The 19,366-nt window shown below is 43.8% G+C and overlaps 1 protein-coding gene across 4 annotated transcripts in view; it reads right to left on the bottom strand.

Annotated features, from left to right (window-relative positions):
- Positions 1-14,866: 14,866 nt before the first annotated feature.
- The window catches only part of iqca1 (IQ motif containing with AAA domain 1), a 193,671-nt gene continuing 189,171 nt past the window's right edge, over positions 14,867-19,366 (bottom strand). For all 4 annotated transcript variants that reach the window (XM_060827500.1, XM_060827499.1, XM_060827502.1 and 1 more), the window contains 2 exons: positions 17,596-17,834; positions 14,867-15,324 (listed from right to left, as the gene is read on the bottom strand). In XM_060827500.1, coding sequence (XP_060683483.1) covers positions 15,196-15,324; positions 17,596-17,834 — 368 coding nt within the window. In that variant the 3' untranslated portion in view covers positions 14,867-15,195. The remainder of the gene's footprint in view (positions 15,325-17,595; positions 17,835-19,366) is intronic.

Below are 19,366 nucleotides of genomic sequence, written 5' to 3'. Positions count from 1 at the left end.
TGATTTTCACACTGCATTGCTGAATTTCAGAACCACATCAATGCAGAAGGAATTAGCATCCCCAGCACAAATTATACTCAGATGGCAAGTGCAAACACCCTTATCCAGCAACCAATTGTTTAACTATTTGGTGATACAGGACATTCTACTTCAAAGACAGAGGAGGATGGAAGAGACAACCATCAGTGAGCAGGTAAAGAATGACCAAAACTATACACTGGGCACAGAATGAGAGTTGGAAATACAATTGCAAATACTTGGACACCAGTAAAGTTTTCAAATATATGCAACCAGTCCCAATCATAGGAGCTCATTACTGATCAATGTATGACACATCAGTAGTGTGTTGGAGAGAGTAAAGAAGCCTGGTCCAATGACAATGATTGTGCAGTGTGCTAAGTGACAGCAGGAAGACAATCAAGTTGCCAAACAAGTGTAACAAATATCAAAGCATAACTCTCCACTCAGCCAGACAATCAGCAAACCTTCAAGGTGTTACAATGAAGTATGAAATATTAGTCTTGTAAACACTGTTTTACCAGTTTGCATAATTATTAAATATCCTGTAATTATTTACACCATGTGTATATGTTTGGGATACATGTATCTTTGGAAAAAGGGGGTTGTCATGTTATGTCTCACAGTTAATATGTCAGTCTCCTTTAAAAGACAATATTACTGTATTGTAACATGGCTGTTTTCCCTGAAGCGTCGGAGGCTGAGAGGTTTACAAAATCATGAGGGGCATGGATAGGATAAATAGGCAAAGTCTTTTCCCTGGGGTCAGGGAGTCCAGAACTAGAGGGCATAGGTTTAGGGTGAGAGGGAAAAGATATAAAAGAGACCTCAGGGGCAACATTTTTGCACAGAGGGTGGTACTTGTATGGAATGAGCTGCCACAGGAAATGGTGGAGGCTGGTACAATTGCAATATTTAAGAGGCATTTGGATGGGTATATGAATAGGAAGGGTTTGGAGGGATATGGGCTGGGTGCTGGCAGGTGGGACTAGATTGGGTTGGGATATCTGGTCGGCGTGGACAGGTTGGACCGAAGGATCTGTTTCCATGCTGTACATTTCTATGACTCTGTGTGACCTGACAGAATAAAGCCTTTCATGATACGATCATTGCATTGTAACATGTGACCTGACAGAATCAAGCCTTCCCAAGCATGATTGCAATTGAAAGCATGTTGGCCTGGGCAAATTAATAGCTTCATATTAGCAAGAACGTTTATATGCCTATGAATATTATGGTTGAACAGAATAGTTGTAATAAACGTCTGTTGGCTTCTCAAATACATTGATATTCATTCTCAGTTTTGTTTTAATGTTACAGAAGATAACATGAGCATTGCTGCACCAGGAGAAGCACACTGCTAGAGGTAAAGTCACGCCAAATCCCTCCTGGAAACAGCTTTGTATTCCCTGTCGTTAGAAGGTGAAGTATACAAATAAATTTGCTGATGGTTTTGGGGAGATCCTACACACACATTGGGTTGCACCTTTCTGGAGAAGTTGGAAGATGGATTTGATTGGGTGGCGTACGTGTTTCCTTTGTGAAACTGGATCTGGCATCAGTTTTCCTCCCGAGTCTGGACCTTAATTGGATAAAGACCAGGTCTACTATCCAATGAGGCTGTAAGAGAGTAAGCTGCTGACAGAATGAGCAGGATAAATAGGAGTATGTCAGCAGCCATTGCTGTAGCTGCTGATGAGAACTTTGGTTGAATTGCTGTCCCTTTTGAGGCAGGTGACTGTAAATATTTGTCAGGTATATTTGGAAGAGAACAAACTCTGAACAATCATCTCTCCAAATGGCTGAAAAGTTCAAAGGAAAAGATTTTGTCATATTCATTTGTTTAGATTCCCTACAGTGTGGAAACAGGCCCTTCAGCCCAACAGGTCCACACCAACCCTCCTAAGAGTAACCCACCCAGACCCATTTCCCTCTCACTAATGCACCTAACACTAAGGGCAATTTAGCATGGCCAATCCAACTAACCTGCACATCTTTGGACTGTGGGAGGAAACCAGAGCACCCGGAAGAAACCCACACAGACACAGAGATAATGTGCAAACTCCATACAGTCACCTGAGGCTGGAACTGAACTCAGGTCCCTGGTGCTGTTAGGTTGCAGTGCTAACCAATGAGCCACTGCACCTTCACCTTGCTTTGTCAGAAAGAATGCACTTTCAAACATGTGGATGGACAGTGACGAGCAGACTGCTGCTTTTTGCCTTTTCTTTTGCATTTTAGTACAGCCTGCAATACAGAAATAACACACATGGAAGCAAAGTAGTGAATAGAGAGGAGCCATTTTGAGGGAGCCTCTGGGGATGTGAATTATTTGGCATTTTCCCAATAGCACCATGTGAAGACTTTATAGATAAAAATATTCCAAATAATCCAGGCACCTCTGACTCCACACCATCCCTTTGTAGCTAACAGCCCAACTAGTTCAACTGTTTTAGGTCAACCAATAACCTTGCCACACAGTGGGAAACTTTTCCATATTGGCCCCCATATATTAATGCTGAAGCAATGTCACAGTGCCCTATTATGGGACTGACACCCTTTCAACTGGTTAAATTTGGTTTGATTTGGCTTATTTAATTTCACTTTTAAGTGGCTTAAACGCTGAGGCAACTAATCCTACACATGAGGCATCTGTCACTTGTCTGTTACTTGGTTCTGAATACCTGCTCAGATTCCTACCATCTTCCCTCTGGAGAAAACCAAAAACACATCTGACCTCTGTTCAGTCTTCCACACCAATTCTCGAGTATCACGACAGGGGAGTAGACAGGAAAGTTGGGTCAGGTGAACCTCCAGTCCCCAACTCCAAGTCCTGGTTGTTGCATGAGGGGGAAGTGGGATATCCTTTGAGGGAAAAATATCATACTGAGTGGCTGAAGAATTAAGTTAATAATTGGGATACAATACCATGGCCATAGACTTCCGTACAATAGGTTCTGGTCCTCAACATAAAAAAAATTAACAAGAAGTATAATTACCAATGCAGAAAACACATTCAGCATGGGAATAACTAGGTTACACTCAGCGGTCTAGATTAGTCTGTCAAGAAACTGTTAGAAATAGATTAAAGTGGATATGGGCAGGATAAATAGTATCGATTACAGAAAGTTTTTTTAAGGATCACATATGATAATCAATTTACAATACATAATAGAATTGCTCAAAACATATGCCAAACAGATGATCAAGATCTTGATAGAGGATAAAGGAACCTGGTGGGTAATAGATGTACATCTCAGGATCAGGTCCATTTATGAATGCCATACCAGCCATACATCTAGGAATCTAGTACAGGTTTATCCAGTTAAACATGTTATTTAGGAGAATGCAGGGAAAGTAGTCAGACTGGTAGTATTTCACTTTATGCTGGGAGATCATGAAAACCCAATCCTCTGTTCAGCATTGAGAATACTGGAGTAGAGATTTTGACTTGATTTGAGTTATTGTAGTCAGGCGTACCTTAGTACAAGCTATTTTGTGAACAGTACAGGCAGATCAGTGCAAACAGGGAAATATAGATCATAGGGGGCTAAGACAGAGCAACATATGAAGGTTATAGCTGCACAGGAGGTATGCAAAGCCAGATCAACATCAACAGGATCAACATGAACAGGATCAACATTGTTTGAAGTTAGAGAATCTATTCATTAGTCCAATAAGGGTCGGGAAGAAGCTGTTCTTGAACCTGCTGGTGCGTGTGTTCAAGCTTTTGTACCTTCTGCCTGACGGAAGAGATTGTAAGAGAGCATTACTGGAGTGGGAGGGGTCTTTGATGATGTTGACAACCTTTCCACAGGAAGTGTGAATGGAATGGGATGGATGGATGGTTGGCTTCTGTGATAGTCTGGGCTGTGCACACAATCTTCTGTAGTTTCTTACAATCCTGGGCAGAGCAGTTGCTGTAATAGGCTGTTAAGCATCTGGACAGTATGCATTCTATGGTGCATCGGTAAAAGTTAGTGAGGGCCCTTATGGACATGCCTCAAGGTAGTGTTCTCCAATTCCAAAATAATCCAGAATATAGATCCTCAATTAATGGAGTCACTTTGATAGCACCAAATCTAAAGGTTGCACACAAAGAGGAAGGGCAAAGGTTCCGCTCTCTTGAATGATGTGGGCAATGACACGAAAGTTGCGGAAATACATAAAGATTGCAAACATTATAATCTCAACATTGAGAAGGTAATTTCTATCGTTCCCCTTAGGGTTCAGAATCTCATTCAAGCTGTTTTTCATGCACTTGCATCTCATTATTAGACCAACTCATCTCATCTCTTTAAATAAAAGCAAAACACTGTGGGTACTGGAAATCTGAAAGAGACACAGAAAATGCAGGAGAAATTCAACATCACCTGTGGAGAGGGAAACAGAGTGAATGTTTCGAGTCTGATATGACTCTACTTCAGAACTCTTTGTTCAAGCAATTTGTCATTGTGAAAAAACAACTTCACCAGACCATCATGGATGCTTTTATTTCAATTCTGACAGCATTCCAGCCCTTCAGAATTACACTTCGCAGCTCAGAGACACTGATGACTTGAATGCATCTGTCTTCTGCACGGATAGGTGCATCCCCTGCAACTACACAGGATACATCTCATGACTCAACGCTAATTTGCAGCATTTACTCACTTTGCATTGACATGCAGGCTTCCAGCCTCTGCAGCTTGCACTGTTCTTCAGTGAAGTGGGAGAGGCAGAGAGCTTACCAGGGCTTACAGGACTGAATAGTCATTGGGGTGGAATGTTCCTGGGTGGTACATCAGTGTTAAATCTATAGCATGAGGCAACAGATTATGTGGCAACCACACTGCATATGCTTCCATTACATAAGCATGTATAAAATTCCAAGGGGAGCAGTCCTTAGTGGAGTTAAAGAGGACTACAGTCAGTTAAAGGCCGAGTTTGATTCCAGTCTAGGGATGCGGCTCCTTGCCATCTGTCATGCAGATAAAGTGTAAGCAGCTTGGGGATTACAGGTAGATGAGTCAGGAGGCTGTGGAGATATTAGTCCTGGAGCCAGCCTGACCTGTCCATCAATGATACAAAAGGAAGGAGTGAGTATGCTAAGCATGGATGGAAGAGTTGCTTGTGATGTTGTACAAACAGGAGAAGTATGTGCAGGTTAGGTGGATTGGCCACGGCAAATTGTCCGTAGTGTCCAGGGATATGCAGGCTAGGTGTATTGGCCATGGCAAATTGTCTGTAGTGTCCAGGGATATGCAGGCTAGGTAGATTAGCCATGGGAAATGCAGGAATACTTGGATAGAATGGGTCTGGGTGAAACATTGAAACATAGACATAGAAACATAGAAGAAAGGACAGGAGGAGGCCATTCAGCCTGTTGAGCCTACTTTGCCATGCAGCATGGTCATGGCTGATTGTCGAACTCAATACTTTAATCCTGCTTTCTCCCCATAACCCCATAGTCCCATTTGTCCCAAGTGCTATATCTAGCCACCTCTTGAATACATTCAATGTTTTGGCATCAACTACTTCCTGTAGCAATGAATTCCACAGGCTCACCACTCTTTGGGTGAAGAAATATCTTCTTATCTCCATCTTAAATGGTTCTGAACACACCCACCATTGGGAAATGCTCCCTGCATTTACCCTTAGAATTTTATAAATCTCTATGGGATCCCACCTCACTCGTCTGAACTCCAGCAGAAACAATCCTGACCTAGTTAATCTCCTCATATGTCAGTCTCGCCATCCCCAGAATTAGCCTCGTAAACCTTCGCTGCACTCCCTCAAGAGCAAGAGCATCCTTCCGCAGAAAAGGAGACCAAAGCTGCATGGGTGGGATGCTCTTTGGAGGGTTAGTGAAAACTCGATGGGCCGAATAGTCTCTTCCGTACTGTAGGTATTCTATGATAAACGATAAGGAAGTTGAATGTGTTTTTGTTTTATTCCGAGGATAACGCGAACAAGGAAAGATAACATGAATCAAGTCAGTGCTAAGAAACAGATAAGTGAGTGAGCAGAAAATGCAGAGGGCAGGATGGATTGGTACTTTGGGATGATGTGGTGGGGGAGATGATATGTGCAATAGTGAGAGCCTTGGTCTGAGGCAAGTGCAGTGGCAGTTAGAATGGGTGGGTGCCCTGGGAGTGTGAGGCAGCAGAGAGAAGATAACAGTAGTCACTATTGCAGAGTGTAGAAGACCACTGACCTTCTTCCTGCATTTCATCCTGGACGCAGCACTGACCCGTGCCACTGTCTGGGTCCATGTTAGTTGGGGCTAGTGGCACGGCCTTCTTTGCCAGTCAGCAGGATACAGCAGTGACTGAACACACTAATCCAGCCAGTTCTGGACTCGAAATGTTAACTGTTTCTCCTCTCCCCATCAATGCTGCCAGACCGGCTGTATTTCCACAGCACTTTCTGATTATGGAGGCTTATTTGAAATTGAGCAAAACATAATTAATGATGGCCACAAGGGGAGCAAATCACCTACAGACCTGACCGACTAGCAGATTATTCTGTTGCTAGTCCTCATTTGTGAGTTTCAAATATTTTTATTTAATTTGTCACGTCAACTCAGGAACCTTCGCTTCGCCCCTGTTAAATTGGCCTAGATAGAAACAGGAGCTCTACATGACCTTCCCTCTGTCGTAAGGTCAGAAGTGGGAATATTCACTGATGATTGCATAATGTTCAGCACCACTGGTGACTCCTCCAATACAATGCAGGTCATGTCCAAATGCTGCAAGACCTGGACAATATCCAGGCTTGGACTGCTAAGTGTCACATAACATTCAAACCACAAATGCCAGTTAATGATTATTTCCAGTAAGAGAGAAACTAACCATTGCCTCTTGGCCATGCTAAATTGCCCATAGTGTTAGGTGCATTAGTCAGAGTGAAATGGGTCTGGTGGATTACTCTTTGGAGGGTTGGTATGGACTTGTTGGACCAATGGGCCTGTTTCCACACAGTAGGGAATCTAATCTAATCTAATCAATATCCAATAAAATTAGCATCACTGTATTCTCCACAATCAACATCCTAGGGCTTCCCATTGACCACAAACTAAACTGGACTAGCTTTATAAGTACTGTAGTTAAAAGAGGATGTCAGAGGCTAGGAATTCAGCACTAAGTAACTGACCTGCTGTGTTCTCTATACCTGCCCATTCTTTACCATTCACAAATCTTGGAATACTCCCCACCTGCCTGGATGAGTTCAGCTCCACTAACAATTCAGAAACTTGACATCACCAAGGCCAAAACCGACCACTTGATTAGAACCCAATCTTTAAACATTCCCTCCTTCCACCTCAGTCAGACAATGACAGCAGTCTGTACAATCCACATGATCCATTGCAGTAACTTATCTGGATCCTCCACCAGTACCTTCCAAACCCATGACTTCTACTACTAGTAGAACAAGGACAGCAGATGCATGGGAACACCGCCACCTCCAAGATTCCTTCCATGTCACACACTACTCTGAACTAGAACTATATGTTTTATATTCATTCATTCTTTCACGGATGCAGGTGTCACTGGCTAGGCCCAGCATTTATTGCCAATCCCTAATTACTCAGAGTTCCAACCACGTTCCTGTGGGTCTGGAGCCACATATAGGCTCGACCAAGGACAGCAGTTTCCTTCCTTAAAGGACATTGGTGAACCAGATGGGCTTTTCTGACAATCTACAATGGTTTCATGGTCATCATTAGACTCCCAATTCCAGATATTTATTGAACTCAAACTCCACAAACTGCCATAGCAGGAGTTGAACCCAGGTCCCCAGAACACTATAAGGATCTCTGAATTAATAGTCTCATTATAATACCACTAGGCCATCACCTTCCCTCACTATGCTCTTGCTGTCACTGGGCCAAAAGCCTGGAAGTCCCTCCTGAACAGCACTGTGGATCTACCAGCATCCAACGGATTGCAGCAGTTCAAGAAAGCAACTCACCACCATCTTCTCAAAGGTAATTTGGACAGGCAATAAAAACTGGCCTAGCTTGAGATACCCATATTCTGTGAACGAATGAATCAAAAAGAATTACAATCAACAACAATTAAAGATCAGAGTTAAAATGACTTAAAGGAATGGTGACATTAATGTGTTAGCAGATTCAGATATGTTATCATTCCATTGCCTGAGTATCTGACAGGCTTGATGTGAAGGACTGAGTCTTCTAATTGACACTTTTCTGTCGTACAACACCAAACAAAAATGTTAAACCTCCAGTTGGAGTTAAGAAACATTAAAACAATTTTTCATGAACTATTTGGATATAATCAAACTAGGATTCTATATGAGGTTACAAGTGGGCGGCACAGTGGCACAGTGGTTAGCACTGTTGCCTCACAGCGCCAGAGACCCGGGTTCAGTTCCCGTCTCAGGCGACTGACTGTGTGGAGTTTGCACGTTCTGCCCGTGTCTACGTGGGTTTCCTCCGGGTGCTCTGGTTTCCTCCCACAGCCCAAAGATGTGCAGGTCAGGTGAATTGGCCATGCTAAATTGCCCGTAGTGTTGGGTAAGGGGTAAATGTAGGGGTGTGGGTGGGTTGCGCTTCGGCGGGTCGGTGTGGACTTGTTGGGCCGAAGGGCCTGTTTCCACACTGTAAGTAATCTAATCTAAAAAAACTCTATTCATTACTTTAAATCACAAAATTTGTAGCCTTTATCTGAGTTGAGATTATTAAATAACAAAACAATTCATTTTCACATATATGTAGATTGAAGATAGAAGCTAAACATTGCTAATATATTTCAACATCAATTAAAGGATTTCTAAATTAATTCTTGATGAGGGACTTCTGTCCAAAAGGTCAATTCTTCTGCTCCTCGGATACTGCCTGACCTGCTGTGCTTTACCAGCACCACACTCTCGATTCTCAATTAAATGAATAAAAGTAAGGTAAGATGCTGATTTTTAGTTATAACAGAATAAATTCTCCAAATAGACATATGGAATAAGCTAACATGCCCCAGGGAGCCACCTTGGAAGCAATCTGTGAATATTGGTCGTCAGCCATTTCATAAAGTTATAATGACAATGAGTAAGGCAAGCCAGGGACAAAGGGGTGACCTTATAGAGGTCTGAAAAATCACGAGAAGCATAAATAAGGTAAATAGTCAACAGTTTTTTTTCCCTGTGGTAGGAGTCTCAAACTAGATGGTTAGGCTTAAGGTGAGAGACGAGATTTACAAAAGCATCCACAGGGGCAATGTTTTCACACAGAGGGTGCTCTGGAAGGGACTGCCAGAGGTAGTGGCAAGTACAATTTAATTATTTAAAAAACATTTAGACAGGTACATGGATGGGATAAGTATAGAGGAATATGGACCAAATAGGAAAATTAGACTACTTTAAATTGTGAAAACTGGGCAGCATAGACAAGTTGGGCTGAAGGGACTGTTTCCATGCTATAAACCTCTTTGATTATGAAATTATTTCAAGAGAGTGAATCTCAACAAATTTTAATTGAAGATCTTAGATATTTGAATCAATAGTTACTCTAAAAGGGTTGGCTAAATTAAAACTCCTCAAAGAATCTTCTGTTAAAATATTTGTGTTACTATAATTTAAAAAAGTTAGAAACTGCTCTCAAGTTCAGCAAGACATACTCACTGCTGGGGTTAAAGGTCAGAAGTCACACAACACCAGATTATAGTCCTTCAGGTTTATGTCAAATCACAAGCTTTCAGAATGCTGCTGTGACGAAGGGTCAGCACTCCAAAAGCTTGTGATTTCCAATAAACCCATTGGACAATAACCTGATGTCATGTGACTTCTGACCTTGCCCACCCCAGTCCAACACCGGCACCTCCACATCGGGGTTACAATGAATTACGAGCAAATGACTGACAGTTTCCTAATGAAGTTAGTTAGGTACTAGCTGAGATACATATAATTCACTATACTTTTAGCTTCAGTTATATTTGTATAGCTGAACGATTAATAATAATAATTTGTTCTATTTTAAGGACTGGCTTTAAGATCACACATTTATACTAGATGTGTTTATGTATAGTGTTTCTGGTAAAGGCTAATCTAAAACTTTTTTTCATGTACTTTAAGCTAGAATCAAATTTTATAATTGGAAAACACAAAATTGTTGCAAGGAAATGTAACATGATTCAACAAAATGCAACTTACCAGTCTTGAGACTAACATTTATAAAACTAATAAGAAGATGTGTGCTCAAAATCAGTCTAAGGAGACATTGAACAGACTATTACCCTATCATTAAGGTCAATTTTGCAAAGAGGCCAAAAGCCAATTCAGCTAAACTACATCAATTAACCGTGAAGTAACAAACATGCCTTTAACAAATGGACAGAAGGGATCTTGTTCCTTTCAGGGGGATACAAATTCCAATTATGATCTATAATCTATCAACTACAAAGTTACATGTTTAAACAAATGTCCAGGATCTGATTAATCCATAGCATCCCCTACAGTGTGGATAGAGGCCATTCAGCCCAACAAGTCAACACCAACTCTCTGAAAAGCATTCCGGCCAGGCTCTCCCCCTCCGGTACCCTAAACCTGCAACCCCACTGCTAATCCAGCTAACATACACATCTTTGGACTGTGAGAGAAAATCCATGCAGACATGAGAAGAATGTGCAAACTCCACACAGACAGTCATGCGAGGTTGAAACTGAACCCAGGTGCCTGGTGTCCCAACCAGGACAACCTGTACCTACAACAAATCCTCCACTCCACCCTTGCAGCCATGCGTCGCCACCTACATTCCCTGCAATTAGACCTACCCCAGCTCAGGACAACACTCTCACAGACTTGCAAAGGACCTCTACTGTTCTTCATCTACAGTAGAATCCATACACTAAACAAACAGTTCTTCCTAGCCATATCAAAAATTAAAGACAGTAAGTACCAAAAACTTTCACGTACTTACTCCCACACTCCGGGTTCCTCAACTGTTCCAGAATCTTCCATCGGCCTCCGTAATCAGTCGGGCGCCATTAACCACGCGGCCGCTACAGCACCTGTGGCACCAACCGCCGCCGCCGACCGTGATGTCACTTCCGCCCCCACTGACCTCGCAGCCTCCGCGATCGCCGCCCAGACAACCACCTCCACGATCACCAGGAAGACCATCGCCGACAGATTTGTGACCCCCGCGGCTATCGGGAATAATAGCGTTTCTTTCATCGCCACAGCCATTTCCGCCCCTTCGGTTGCCATCGCCGCAGCCACTTCCGCCCACAGTGACATCACTAACCTGCACGACTACAACGCCTCACGTGTCTCCGCGCCCACGCCGACCTCCGTCACCACGCGTAACCCCCCTCCCACGTTGACCTCCGTCACCACGCTTAACCCCAACTCCACGCTGATCTCTGTCACCATGCCTAACCCCCCACATGCCGATCTCCGTCACCACGTCTAACCCCGCCCCCACGCCGATCTCTGTCCCTGCCCCGCGCCTAAACCCGCCCCCACTCCCAGCTCCAGTCCCACAGCAGGTCCTAGCTCCCAGTCCTGCTGTGTCTTCACCATCCCTCCAGACCTCCCCCTCTCTGAGGTTGAAAGTTCAGTCCTCAGCAGAGGCCTCACCTTCATTCCCCTACGCCCTCGGATTAACGAGTTCAACATGCGGCAAGACATTGAACAATTCTTCCGCCGCCTTTGCCTCCGTGCCTATTTTTTCAACCAAGACTCTCGCCCAGCCTCTGACAACCCCTTTTCCCGCCTCCAACACACCCCATCCACCTGGACACCCCGTGCTGGCCTCTTATCCGCCCTCGATCTCTTTATAGCCAACTGCCGCCGCGACATTAACCGACTCAACCTGTCCACCCCTCTTACCCACTCCAACCTCTCACCCTTGGAACGTGCAGCCCTCCACTCCCTCCGTTCCAACCCCAACCTCACCATCAAACCGGCAGACAAGGGAGGCGCGGTAGTAGTTTGGCGCACCGACCTTTATACCGCTGAGGCCAAATGCCAGCTCGCGGACACCTCCTCCTACTGCCCCCTTGACCATGATCCCACCTCCCACCACCAAACCATCATCTCCCAGACCATCCATAACCTCATCACCTCAGGGGATCTCCCATCCACTGCCTCCAACCTCATAGTCCCACAACCCCGCACCGCCCGTTTCTACCTCCTGCCCAAAATCCACAAACCTGACTGCCCCGGCCGACCCATTGTCTCAGCCTGCTCCTGCCCCACCGAACCCATCTCCTCATACCTCGACACGGTCCTGTCCCCCTTAGTCCAAGAACTCCCCACCTACGTTTGGGACACCACCCACGCCCTCCACCTCCTCCATGATTTTCGTTTCCCCGGAGCCCAACGCCTTACCTTCACGATGGACATCCAGTCCCTGTACACCACCATCCCCCATCACGAAGGACTCAAAGCCCTCCGCTTCTTCCTTTCCCGCCGCATCAACCAGTACCCTTCCACTGACACCCTCCTTCGACTGACTGAACTGGTCCTGACCCTGAACAACTTCTCTTTCCAATCCTGCCGCTTCCTCCAAACCAAAGGAGTTGCCATGGGCACCCGCATGGGCCCCAGCTATGCCTGCCTCTTCGTAGGATATGTGGAACAGTCCATCTTCCACAACTACACTGGCATCACCTCCCACCTCTTACTCCGCTACATCGATGACTGTATTGGCGCTGCCTCGTGCACCCACGAGGAGGTTGAACAGTTCATCCACTTTACTGACACCTTCCACCCCGACCTCAAATTCACCTGGACCGTCTCAGACTCCTCCCTCCCCTTCCTAGACCTTTCCATTTCTATCTCGGGCAACCGAATCAACACAGACATCTACTATAAACCGACTGACTCCCACAGCTACCTAGACTACACCTCCTCCCACCCTGCCCCCTGTAAAAACGCCATCCCATATTCCCAATTCCTTAGTCTCCGCCGCATCTGCTCCCAGGAGAATCAGTTCCAATATCTCTCAGCCCAGATGGCCTCCTTCTTCAAGGACCGCAGATTCCCCCAGACGTGATCGACGATGCCCTCCATCGCATCTCCTCCACTTCCCGCTCCTCCGCCCTTGAGCCCCGCCCCTCCAACCGCCACCAGGACAGAACCCCACTGGTTCTCACCTACCACCCCACCAACTTCCATATACAGCATATCATCCGCCGTCATTTTCGCCACCTCCAAACGGACCCCACCACCAGGGATATATTTCCCTCCCATCCCCTATCAGCGTTCTGAAAGGACCATTCCCTCCGTGACTCCCTCGTCAGTGCCACACCCCCCACCAACCCAACCTCCACTCCCGGCACCTTCCCCTGCAACCGCAAGAAATGCAAAACTTGCGCCCACACCTCCTCCCTTACTTCTCTCCAAGGCCCCAAGGGATCCTTCCCTATCTGCCACAAATTCACCTGCACCTCCACACATCATATATTGCATCCGCTGCACCCGATGTGGCCTCCTCTATATTGGGGAGACAGGCCGCCTACTTGCGGAACGTTTCAGAGAACACCTGTGGGACACCTGGACCAAGCAACCCAACCACCCTGTATCTCAACACTTTAACTCCCCTTCCCATTCCACCAAGGACGTGCAGGTCCTTGGACTCCTTCATCGCCAGACCATAACAACACGACGGTTGGAGGAAGAGCGCCTCATCTTCCGCCTGGGAACCCTCCAACCACAAGGGATGAACTCAGATTTCTCCAGTTTCCTCATTTCCCCTCCCCCCACCTTGTCTCAGTCGAATCCCTCGAACTCAGCACCGCCTTCCTAACCTGCAATCTTCTTCCTGACCTCTCCGCCCCCACCCCACTCCGGCCTATTACCCTCACCTTGACCTCGTTCCACCTATCACATCTCCATCGCTCCCCCCCCAAGTCCCTCCTCCCTACCTTTTATCTTGACCTGCTGGACACACTTTCCTCATTCTTGATGAAGGGCTTATGCCCAAAACGACGAATTTCCTGTTCTTTGGATGTTGCCTGACCTGCTGCGCTTTTCCAGCAACACATTTTCAGCCTGGCACTGTGAGGCAGTAGTGCTAACCACAGAGCCACTGTGCCACCCCAAACGGCCAAAGTTGCAAAGGTCTGTTGAATGTGGTGAGAATATTTAGGTTTTTGAACAATTTTGTAAAAAACTGTATTGAAATTAGCAAACTAATCTTGGTAATGGAACCGTGTATTTGAACCTGGGTTTAAAAAGTCTGTTCTTTACATACACTTCCAACTCCATGGATATTAAAACTCTACTAAATATACTTCTCTTTCAATGAAACTGTTTGGTTTGACTCTGTGGTTCTAAATCTGATCTGAACCATCAATATTTGAAGTTTTACATTATTAGATCACATTTTCTTATGATAGAACTTTTACTTAGATTGAAAAACTAGCTTAAAAAGTCAGAGCAAATGATTTGTGATCAACACCACCATCTTTAGGTAAAACATGTTATAAAACCTGGAGGAACAACCTCTGACTTATTGAAAAATAGAATATATCAGGCAGTAAATTACTCAGTTCAGGATCCATTTAACACATTCACAAAATAAATTAACTAACTGTTTAACTGGAAACAAAACCAATGATGAAAGTGCCAACCATTATTCAGACAGAGACCATAGGAATACAACACAACCAGCAGAGAGTTTCTTTTGCATCTGTATCATGGTCTAAAAAAAATACTGACAATCTGATGGAGAATCTGTGATATTTTACTGAGAGTAATATGCCTCATTAAAAAGTGTTAGTGTAAATTCTAACCACATTATTTTAGAAATTCCTTGACCATGCATCATTAGCAATGATTCAGAAATTCAATGATTTTTGTCAAACCAATATTTCAAATTTATTTTTATTAACATAATATACACCACCTTAGCATCACAAAAAGATGAACTGAGTCATTTCCTCACAACTACAGCTGCCATTTGGTAGAATTCACGCCATGCTTTCTGCTCCTAAGAAAATCACAAGCTTTTGCTGTTATTTCCAAAGTTAATGGTTGCAGGAAATGACATCATACAATTGTGCATTGCGAATGATTTAATTATGTTGATTGAAAGGGAACTATTTAGTGCCGTAACCATTACTGTTCTTTTGATTAACTTAATTATAATCGGCACTCTCAAAACCTGTCTCAATACTTACAACTGACTGAATTCAATATAAATATACACCTGACTTCAAGAACTTCAATATTTTGCTATTTTTTCTTCTTTCCTTTTTTCTTTTCTTTCTTTCCCTTTTTCCCCTTCTCTTTTCCTTTATCGCTTCCTTGTTCCTTTGCAGCTTTGGCTCTCTTCTTGCCCAGCGGTGTTTTGGCATACCAATCCTAGAGTAAAACAGACAAGCAGTTATGCCTGAGGTGTATTGTGCTGCTTCATACAGGTTTCAATGTTTAAATATCACATATCCCTGGTCACAGCTGATCCATCTGTTTTCACTTCCATTGAGAGCTGAATATTGGATGGAGTGTAATGTGAGTGGGTCATGTCATAATAACCAGTTCAACTAATTGGTTAAGATGAACGTCCACCCTTTACACTTCATGAGACTGACAATCCAACAAAATTCAGCCTGGTCTTATTCTCAAACTGAAGATCACACATAAGTGGCCCAGGACCTGTTACTCAGTGATGCCTCTTATCTCAGAATCAGGACTTCACAGATTCAAGATCTGGTTTAAAGACTTAAGTCTGTAACCTAGCAATACTTCTGCACATGCTAAGGGAGTGCTGCACTGCCAAAAATGCAGTTTTCTGAATAAGTCACAAAACCTAGGCTCAGTCAACCCACAAGGTAGATGTAATGGATCATATGCTACAACTATCAGAGCAGAAAGCAGAGATATGTTTAATGACTATGCAGAGGCCCTAAGGCAACCTGTGTTGTAGCTGTGACTTCAGTAGTCATGTGTTAGTACCCTGCTAGAAAGTTGGAATGTGTACAGTACAAAGTATAAAAATGGAAACCTTACTTTTACATACAATCAATTAACAGATTTTTTTTTAAATTAACTCAGAAATCTAGCCTGAGCTAGTATAAAAATTCAAAAAGCCCATAACAGAACATCAAGAAAGTCTTCCAATGACTTCAACCAATACCACCAAAACTGAGGAAATGACTGTTTGTGACGCATGAGTGTCCGTATGATTGCTGTCAAATTTACCTGAACTCTACAGCCGTGACTATTATTACCTATTTAGTCATTGCATAACAGTGTTGTATGGTACTTATTTACCTATGGTATAGCTGTGACTAATATTATAACATACTTATGTTATAACATTGACTATTAGCTGTGCAGTACCATGGAATGGTTTGAGAGTACGAATGGAACTTGATGGATTCAATCTTGTGGAGATAGCAGGGATCCTATCAGCTGGAGAACATGATCCCTATGTCACCTACTTTACAGAAAGCTAGCTGTATCTTTTTCCAAATTAGTATTGAATAAGCTGACAGCAGACTTCTCCTTGGATCAAGGACCCCAGGGACAGAAGACTACCTCTTCATAGTTTCTGTGAACAATTTATTAGCCAATACTGATTTTGAGGCTTTTTTCCTTGAGAGACGGCCATCGAAGCATGGTAGTAGCGGGTGCCAAAGTAAATCAAGGTGTTGAAAAGAGGAGACAATTTCGCTGCTGTGAGAGTTTGGGTTGAGAGTATGGTGCTGGAAAAGCACAGCCGGTCAGGCAGCATCCTAGGAGCAGGAGAATTGAGGCCTCATTCCTGATGAAGGGCTTATGCCCAAAACATTGATTCTCCTGCTCCTCGGATGCTTTTCCAGCACCACACTCTTGACTTTGATCTCCAGCATCTGTAGTCCTCACTTTCTCCTGTTCGAGAAAAGGCCTTAGTACGGTCCTGTCTAAACATAGGAATTTAAGATTTATGAGCAGGAGTTGGCCTTTTGACCTTCAAGCCTGCTCCACCATTCAATAAGTTCATGACTAATCTGGTTGAGGTCTCAACTCCACTTTCTGGACCCTTAACCCTTGACTCCCTTGTTGACCAAGCATCCCTTATGGAATGCCCCGACAGTTTGCCTAGATTGCATAAGGCTGATGGGAAACTGACAGGTTGGAACGTAACACCTGGAACAATTTGACTTCCCAGTGATGATGACTGTGTGAACTGTCAAGCCAGCAGTCTGACTGATCCCCAAAGAGTTTGGTTAAAATTGCTCCTCAAATACTTAATAAGTGAAATTGTCCTAGAATTACATAACATCCCCATAGAGCTGCCGGGAAAAAAAAAACAACTGGAACTTTGTTTTTGTACCTTCAAAGTTTTACCGGTGCCAAGGTTAAACTAATAGCAAGCTTGAGTAGACCACCAGAAATTGCACAGACTTGGTGAGGCTGATTTGTGTTTATGTGGAAAATTAACAAATGTCTGTTTCAAATCTCTCCCATTACGACGAGGCAGAGTTTGGAGAGTAAAACATTATCCTCTTCCCTGGCAAACTGACCAAAGCTTGTTATTGCTTAGTAACTTACACGGGATAGGCTTCTCTCTGAAAGCACCAACACATCCTTTTGATCACTTCAGTTATCAAGTGGATATCAACTGTGCCCTTTTGAAAAGTTGCTCCTTACCTTGAATGTTTCCTCCTCCTCCTTAAATACAGGATCTAGCCTGGCCAAAGGAGTAATAAACTCCACTGCGGTTAGGGGTTTGGTGTGTAGCTGCTTTATGCGTTGCTCGGTTAGAATATATTTTGCCGCTTGGCTAAGATGCCCCTGGGTATAACCATCAGTGACCTTAGCTAGGGAACTCAAGTCCAACGAACGGGTCAGAATCCCACCATTTTGTTGAATGAAGTTCCGCCATAACACTGAAAGGTGAGAGTTTTAATTAGTTTCTCACTGAAAATAACATTGTAAAGCACAACGTGAAGGTTTAAATTTACTGTTGGTGATATCAGAAGAATACATATTTGCACTGTGTTTAGTTGACTGTTATTTTACCAAAGATGTTAAATGCGAATTGTTAAAATTAGGATATGCTTGAAGTTTGTGAAAATGCCTTAGTATTCACCTGCTAATATTTAAATTAGTAATTTTTGGATTGAAGCAACATGCTCAAAAAGTCAATGGCACCCGGTAAATTTTACTTCTGTTTAACCAGGTAGGCATAGGGTTTTCAACATTTGCAAACTGGCATAATCAAATGACATGGTGTAAAAGATTGTGGGATTTTGGGCGTAGCATTGTAAAAATGCAGACTTATAGAAATCTATAACACAGAAGGAGGCCATGCAGTTTGTCATATCCATGCAAGCAGAACATTGAGTCCCACTGCCCTTTCCCTGTAGCCCAGCACTTTGTTTTCTCTTCAGTGCTTATCCAGTTTCCTTCTGCAAGCTCCAACTGAACCAACGTCAGATCCCTTCAGGCAATCCAATCCAGATCTGAACTGCAACTCACTGTATGAATGTGTGCTTCCTCATATTGTTGATGCTTCTGTGAGGCGCTGGCGGGAGGTGTTCAAAACAAGTCATGGTCACACAGGCCTTGAAATGATGTGGATGCAGTGCAGAGTCAGAAAAGGTACATCAATGGTCTGAGGTTCCAGGGTAAAGCAGGGACGTTCATGCTCAGGTTAAAGGGGCTCTACCGAAATGGAGGGGCTGGGAAGGTGAAGGCTTGTCAGGGGCACAAAACAAGAGCAGACTCAAAGAAGCCATAAGCAGAGCCTGCAAGTAACTGCAGAGAACACAAAACTGAAACCACATTCTATTGATCCAAAAGTCAGCGTTGCAATAGGGTTTTGATATTAAAGAAATAGCACCGAATATATTACTGATTTTGTCAAAAAAAAGCAGACAGCTACTTCACGCTAAAGCCATGTAATCCTTTTTCTTCGGCCATGCTGCAAATACTCAGGATGACTAATGTGCATGTTCAGGGGTATTGTCAGGCTGGAAGGAAATGCTGCTGCAGTAACTACCTGCAAGCTCCTGTAAGGGTCATGGCACAATGTTGTCCTCTCACAGGATTGAATGGAGCACATGTTTGGGACCTTGTCCCGGTGGAACACTCCCCTTTGTAAGGTCACAAACTGAAGACTCTTCGGGAAGGATGTCAGGGATGAGGATGTCCTTGAGCTTGCAGAAGATTTCAGGTTGAGGTTCTGAATGTAAGTTTACTCGCATAGGTGGAAGGTTCAATTTCAGACCTTTCATCACCACACTCGGTAGCATTATCAGTGAGCCTCCAGTGAAGCACTTGTGTTAATAACCCACTTTGTATTTATGCACATAAATAGAAAGTGGGTCACTAACACAAGTGCTTCACCAGAGGGTCTCTGATGATGTTACTTAGTGTGGTGACGAAACATTTGAAAACAAAACTTCCAGCTCAGCGA

The sequence above is a fragment of the Hemiscyllium ocellatum genome, chromosome 7, assembly GCF_020745735.1.
Source record: "Hemiscyllium ocellatum isolate sHemOce1 chromosome 7, sHemOce1.pat.X.cur, whole genome shotgun sequence".
In the NCBI taxonomy this organism is placed as follows: domain Eukaryota; kingdom Metazoa; phylum Chordata; class Chondrichthyes; order Orectolobiformes; family Hemiscylliidae; genus Hemiscyllium; species Hemiscyllium ocellatum.
The sequence above is the reverse complement of the archived record's forward strand: the minus strand, read 5'-3'. Positions and strand labels throughout refer to the sequence as shown.